Source organism: Ixodes scapularis, unplaced genomic scaffold (genome assembly GCF_016920785.2).
Source record: "Ixodes scapularis isolate PalLabHiFi unplaced genomic scaffold, ASM1692078v2 PGA_scaffold5__190_contigs__length_132052651, whole genome shotgun sequence".
Classification (NCBI taxonomy): Eukaryota; Metazoa; Arthropoda; class Arachnida; order Ixodida; family Ixodidae; genus Ixodes; species Ixodes scapularis.
Window position 1 is genome coordinate 55,337,057 of NW_024609880.1, and position 7,541 is coordinate 55,344,597.

Sequence of the window (7,541 nt, forward strand, 5' to 3'; positions counted from 1 at the left end):
ACATTGGCTAGGGGTCGAACTACTGAACTACTCAAAAGATCGGAATGAAATTTGCAGGGGAGATTTAACTTCAGACGTATGTGTACTGTGCAAACTTTGAGCTTTCTAGGACGAAATTACATACCTGCATAAGATGATGTGTCACTCTTGTTAAAAAATGTATGATATGGAAATGAAGCTATTAAGCGACAACATTTTGACTGCTTGAATATAAAGTGGGGGATATAGGACTTTGGGCTATCTAGTTTTAATAACTTATATGTAAATATTTCAGCAAGAGTTAATACCTCAAAATATCAGATGCATATCTGTCCCATGTAAAGTTTTGAAAAATTAGTTTTTTTTTTTTATCACTGAGGTCTTCAACCTAAAACGAAATAAAGCAGATAGCCCGATTCTCCTGTAAATTTCAGTTAAGAAACATTTTGATGGTGGTGTCGGAATACTTTCACCTTCAAACGAAAGATTCCTTCGTATGAAATTTGCAGCAAAAAGTGGAACTGAGAAAAATGCATGTGAACATTGAACTCCTTTACTTTGTTACTGCCTCACAATGTGTTGAAAATATTTTGTTTCAACGAAACATTTTGGCATATGGTTATTAAATTTGATGTAAGGGTGTATAATTAGTTTCTAAAACCAAAAACCTCAAAATTGAAATATAAATTTTTTCAAAGAAATTTGAAATTTAGGCCCATGTCCCCCCTTAAGAAAACAATTTTTGCGGTCGATTTAAAGGGCCTGGCCACTATTTGGGACATGCGGTACAACCAGCAGGGGGCGTCAATAACTTAAACCAGGGCTGCACAACATGCGGCCCACAGACACGACACTGTCAGATGTGCTCAAGACGGCAATCAGTACGATGATGCCAGATATTGAAAACCTATCTGCCAGATATTGAAAAAAAACCCGTGCAGTTCCCAATAAACATTTTTTTGGCCCGCGTCATTTTTGAGTTGTGCACCCCTGATTTAGACAAACAAAAATTTCATATACGGATAGTTCTGTTTGTGTCTGCAAACTGGGAGCTTTTCTTAAAGGGCCCCTGAAAAGAAAAAAAAGTTTTTTTTTAAACAGTCTGGTTGGGACACGCGTGTCAAAAAATGAATTTTACGCGAAAAAAAAAATTTTTTAGAGCAATATTGACGGCGAGAGATTTATTTGAAATTTTGCGCGCAAATTCCAGGTCATTCAGCTCGGCTCCTCATTGGTAACCATGGTCATTCAAATCGGCTTCTCATTGGTCAATAGAATGAGTGACAGCTTAGATGTTGGTTATAAAATCTTCATGATCTCTTGAGATCGCCTTTTGAATGACACATTTTTAGGTTTAAGAAAGAATCCATCGAATGAATGTCGCAATTGCTTACAAACGTTTTACAAAATCGTAACTTCCGTTCGGATACTACAACAAAACAACAAACAAACGCTTCGCCATTTTGTTTTCTGTCATGGTCGCCGTCGTTGTAACGCGTCTCGCGTACCTCGGGTGGTTTTATAGTTTTACCGCGTTTATATGTGAAAACTTTCTGAAGAGGGCTTGTTGCTTGTGTTAGTTAGTCATCGTAAGTACTTAGAAGTGGCGCGGTGTGACAGGTTTTTGTTTTCCTGCTTTTCTTTGCGTGATTCGTGTGCCCCGTTTACCCCATCTTTTGTATGTTTTCTGGCGCGCGCCAGTGCCAATTGTTTTTTAGATGTCGGTTCCCATAAAGAGTTTAGTGAAGGCACGCGGCACCGCACTCAACGTTTAATAAAAAAATGAGTCACCACTGCATGTCCTCGCGGCGGCTTGAAGGGTCGTGCGGCTCAGACTAACTCGTCGAGGCATCCGCTTCGCCGCCTTCCGCGGCGAAGTAGGTGCCTCCTCGCGAGCGGTTGTCTCGCGGCGATCGGAGCGGACGCCTTCCGGCTGGCGAGGCGTGTCCTCGTACGGGCGAAGGCCCAGTTCCTGGCAGCGTTGAAGGGTTGAAGCTAGTGACTCTAGTTGAAGCAACCGACGCTTCAGGTCGGGGTCCATCGTGCACGATACGACGCGGTACGTCGTGCGACCGGCAGACACAGGGGCTGTGTTCCAAATCTCCAAATGGATCAGAGTTATTCCGGCGGATCGTATCACGTGACAGCACAGATTGAAGAACGCTGTACGCGGGTAGGTTTTAGAACGCCAAGGGTACAAAACTCTAACCCTAGGGTAAGATCGAGTAAGTCTTGGAACACGGCCAGGAAGTAGCAATGGCTCTCGTGCGGGGCGCAGCCAAGCCGGGAAAGTAGCCAAGCCGATCCGCTACGAAGAGGCGGGGTGTACCTCTCCTCCACGCGCCCGAGATGCCGAGAGAGAAAAAGGTGGAAAGGAGGTGACTGCCGACTAAATTGCGTCTGGCGCGGTCAATATTGCTCTAAAAAAATTTTTTTTTCGCGTGAAATTAATTTTTTGACACGCGTGTCCCAACCAGACTGTTTTTAAAAAACTTTTTTTTTCTTTTCAGGGGCCCTTTAAATCCCAAGGAGGCTATGCATCGGGGTAGAACACAAATGAGAAATTGTTTGTTTGCGTGTCCCTTTTCCCTCGCTTAAAATGCTAATGTGCCAACTTGTTACACCTGTTTCTGCAGTTAGCGAAGAAGGTGAAAAGTTGTGTATTTTCCGGGATGAGGATGACTGCAAATACACATTCATCTACAAGCTGGAGCCCGACGGCGAATACACAGTGAGGGCCAAGAACGAACGAGGTGAGAAGACAACCACCGCACTGTAATTGATTCTGACCTTCAGTTTTTTTTGTTGTGATAGAAACTTTGTTTGCTTTGCATTGGTCCTGGTCTTCTACACCAACACAAGTTCTCTTCTCTAGAGTTCAAGTACTGCATTCCATTTCACCCTGCCTTGTTTCTATGGTAGCCGTTTCCAATATCATTGGCACTCTCAGTTTCAGTTGTAGCATACTTGTTACTAATGTTCCTTAACGTAGTACTTAGTTTGGCTCGGTACGCCATTGGATCTCTTGCGCCATACGACTCACAAACAACGACACATTTTATGGTGGTGTGCCTTATGATGCACTGCTCAGAAAAAACAAAGCGTAAGCTACGAAATGATTGCCCACACTGTTTCCATGCAATGAGCAGCATGTGTGCGACTGATGACCAAACCGGAAAGCAAAAAATGCACAAAAAAAAGGGGAAAAAAAAAAAGGAAAAGATTGCAAACATGACGTCCTCAGTTTTGCCAGATGAGTTTATTTTCCTTCTTCCTTACTCAAGCTTTTCAATATGCTCAAAACACCCAAATTTTGGAGCTCTCCGATGTGCTCAAAACAACTTTAAAGTGCCTAGAAGCTAATTAGAGACAACAACGCATAAAGTTTGGCGAGTTGGTTTGACATCATGAAACGGGAACAGTTCGAAAATAAACTAGGGACGAGTAGAAGACGTAACGACAGACACGGTGCTGACTAGCAACTGAAAGGTTATTTGTGCACAAAACACGAAATAAACAGAAAAAAACACACAAACAACCCATCGAAACGATTCCACTCACACGCTTATCTGCGATCAGACAAACTTTCCAGCAGTCATTTTCCACTTCCTCGAACTTTTCACAAGTCAACTTGCTTCCTTAATTAGCCGCTCAAATGAGCACCAAAAATGCCAGGAGAGAAATTTGCAATGTGGATTTCTGGATTTAATTTGCTTGTCCTAAACATTTAATTAAGTATTCTTTTGCCTCGTTACCCTGTTCTCTAAGATTGGATCGGTTTCTGCACAAATTTAAAAGCAGTCCAGAAATAATAAGGGGTCCTTCCGAGTTGTGCGGGTGCTCACAATGATGTTGCCTCGTGAATCTCTCCAGAATGTCCAGAGCCGGTGAACATACTGGCGATCATTCTGGGTGTCATCATTGGCATAGTCTTGATCGGTCTGGCACTGCTGCTCATCTGGAAGCTGTTCACCACGATCCACGACAGGAGGGAGTTTGCAAAGTTCGAGAAGGAACGGCAGATGGCCAAGTGGGACACTGTGAGTACTTTTTGTTCTTCCTTTTACAGTCGACTCTTGATAACTCGAAGCTCATGGGGACAGCGAAATGCTTTGATTTAAGCATACTTCGAATTTAAAAAAAGACATACTTGGTCCGTTTGTATTTTATTCGGTACTCCCTGGGAGACGTTGATTCTTGCTTGCTTCCGTTAACCAAGGTGCTCAGTTTGAACTATGCTCAGCAAATTGAAAACTTTTATTAGGACACCACAAGCAGTTTCCGTGCCAGCGGCTCTCAGCCACTCGGCATGGAAGATGACGGGATTGTTCCTAGGCCTGAGCACTTGCATGATGTAACTGTTCGAAAGCAGATTACAGACCATGGCATGTCCATTGACATCAGTACATTCGATGGACAAAACATCTCATAGGGCTGGGTAATGCCTCATACCAAGTTTTGTTAAAATAAACAAGTTCCAGAGATTAAACTTTGGATTCCTGCACTTTTTCTCCTATAGATTGGTATCTGTAACTGCCGGGGCCGCAGCCCTGCTTCGAACTAACCGAAAATTAGAATAAAGCGGCTTTGAATTACCGAGAGTCTACTACTTTCATGCCAGCGTTATAAGATCAGAAAACTGACCTGCATGGGATTGTAGATTAGAAAACCGTTTGGTAAGAGGCAGTTTTTTATAATTAGTTTTTCCACTTCCCTATGTATACCTCTGTAATGCCTGGTGTTTAGTCATTGTTTGTCATGAGTATCTGCAAGATAATTTCATGTAAGTTGACTAGAAAGGGTTAGGTAACACAATTCTTTTCTGTAAGTCTCTTTTACATAAATGTTGTGATTTTTTAAGGTTTTCCGTGTGCTGTAATACTAGTTAAGTAATTTTCACTATAATAACTGGCATAGTCCATGTACAGAAGAAAGTCATTACGAAACTCAAAAATAGAATGCCAGTTATGTGCATGTACATGCATTTAGTTTTGCCACTTCTGAAATACTAATATACAATGTTTATAGAATTTTTTTCAAAAGAGAACACTTCCAAACCTTGTGAAAGGGGAATCCTTGTGACATAGTGACAACTTTAAAAAAATTACTCCTCTAATTCACTACTTTCGTTTGCCATCCTCATTACCTGGAGCATGAGTGTGCCCAGTTTCTTCACACTATAAACTTCAGCGATATAATTGAGTACACTATTGATTGCATTTGCAAGTCATAGCAAGCTTTTAATCATTTATAGTACTAGGTATGCACCTTTCTACAAGGTACAAGGTCACAAGGTACTGTACTACTACCTTGTGAATAAACTTGTGCTCAAAATGCAGTGTACGCTAAGCGAGACTTTACCTGCCTCTCTTGTTTCCACCCACAGGGAGAAAACCCGATTTACAAGGGGGCTGTGTCGACGTTCAAGAACCCCACGTACGGCGGAAAGCAGTAGGAACATACTCTGTTGATAGCAGGAACTTTTTCCTCTTCTTTTTTTTGGGTTCAGGCTAGCGGGAACCTGTTGTCTTTGGGGTTGCCGGAGTGCATTATCATCCCCGTTCGTTTGACGCATCGCTTCGCAGTGTTTGTCACTTTTAAGGCATGAACACATTGGTCTTTTTAATGTAAGTTAACGGGGAGTTTTAGTGGATCGTTTCAATAACGATATCCAATACTCCGCTGGCACCCTTGTGCGTGCATCACATCGTTATCAGAATGATGTACTAAAGCCCCCTAGTTGTAGTGACGGGGAGTAAAGCAACACTGTTTCACTGTCGCCGGATATTTCACGGAAGAGAGTTTTATGTGTCGTGAGTCAACGTTAAGGAAAACACCTGTGCCTAGTGACTGCTGTGAGAAATAGTTCTTGTTTCATCAAGCGCTGATTTAAGCCTCGTTATATTTACAATGTGCAACGTCGAAGCTGTGTGCCAGAGCTGATCGCTGGCATTTTTGTAGCCAGGGGCTGTAACTTTGCACCCTGGTTAGGACTCCCCTTGGTGCAGTTTTATTGTGACCTACTATTTAGTTTGTACGACCCTTTTTGTTATTTCGCTTGTACAACGACTGTGGTAATGCTCATGAATCTTGATTTCATGCCGGTTTGATTCTGAAGAGACATATAGTGGTCCAGCCTTTTTGTTCACAGCAATGCTACTTTTGCTAAGTTTTAGTTTTTTTGTGTAATATAGATTTGTACATACCTTTGCTTTTTGTTGTCACCAATACAACCTGGATCTATCAGCGCTACCATCCAAACAACATCACGATTATTGACTTAGTTTTACACAAGGCTGTAGTACATGAATAGGAATGGCATGAGCTTTCAGTTATGTTATTTATTAATTAACAGTGATTTTATTCCTGCATTTTTTTGTCCAGTCTTTCTTCTCCTTTATACAATACTGTCCTCGTCAACCTTTGCATTGACTGCTTTTTGAGAATGTTGCGCTACATTTTGTGTAAACGGGAATCCAATATATCTATATACATACATATAACACAATACTGCCAGATGGAAAATATGTATAGCCTGATAGAAATCTTGAGCCAAGTCCTGTGTCAGAGGAATGATAAGCCCAAATGGTTTTGCATTGACTTATGGTTTATTTAGAGACTGCTTACAAAAAAGAAAAATGTTACCTCGAAAAATGTTTTTTGCCTATAGTGTTAGAAACCGGCTTTATAAAAAGAGTTAGAATATAGGCTATGTATGGAGTGCAATATTGGCTGGTTCTATCACTTGCTTGTAGTAAAAATAAAATCCAGAGCAGTTTTCTCGAGCTACATGAAATAATTTTTTCAGATAATGCATTTATAGCGGTATATTAAGGAAGGACGGGGTATGTCTTTAAAATAGCTAATGGTTTCTTGCAACAAGACACCGCCTGTACTGTCTTCCTATCGCTTCATTTCTTGCTATGAGTGCGCCGAACGAAGGAGTTCTTTTAGGTTGGGTTGTATGTGTGCTTATAGCTGCACGTCTTGAAAAGGGGAAGATTCAGCATTTTTGGTGAATGGCAAACTTTGTGATTGCTTACTTTGAAGAGACAATAAAATGGGAGGACTGAATATCCAGTGTGTTTTTATTTTTTTGCTGGTTTGCTCGGGTGTTGCCACGGTATGCCGACTTTCCTAATAATTTTAATACTGTTAGATTCACTATGCTTTTGCCATATTTGACGGTGAGCTCAAAATAACTTGGATCCATGCCTTCACTGAGAATGTTACCCACAAGTAAGGCGATATTTCAATAACGACAGCAATTATAATGATATGAATGTTACGCAACAAACACATTGGTATATTTCTGAAGTCAAGTCGGAGCAGTAACTAGAAAAATAAATAAAGCGCACAAAAAGACGGAGACTGAGGAGATAAGTAAAAAAAAAAAAAAGTTGCAAAAAAAAAAAGTGAACAAGTGACCTAAGGGAATAAATACCACGTGTAGACAATCAGTTTTGTGCAGATCTTGCCATTTTGAGGTTACGTGAAACCTTGTGCAAATAGGATCTTGCTTTACGGCGTCAGCTGTGCCGGGCGAGTGTCGTGTTGCCGAA

The 7,541-nt window shown here is 41.3% G+C and overlaps 1 protein-coding gene across 1 annotated transcript in view; it reads left to right on the forward strand.

Moving 5' to 3' along the window:
* Nucleotides 1–7,053, forward strand: part of LOC8028157 (integrin beta-PS) — a 32,115-nt gene extending 25,062 nt beyond the window's left edge. The window contains exons 19-21 of the mRNA XM_040218646.3: nucleotides 2,616–2,732; nucleotides 3,853–4,019; nucleotides 5,366–7,053. Of these exons, the coding sequence (XP_040074580.1) occupies nucleotides 2,616–2,732; nucleotides 3,853–4,019; nucleotides 5,366–5,434 (353 nt within the window). The 3' untranslated portion in view covers nucleotides 5,435–7,053. The remainder of the gene's footprint in view (nucleotides 1–2,615; nucleotides 2,733–3,852; nucleotides 4,020–5,365) is intronic.
* Nucleotides 7,054–7,541: the final 488 nt, after the last annotated feature.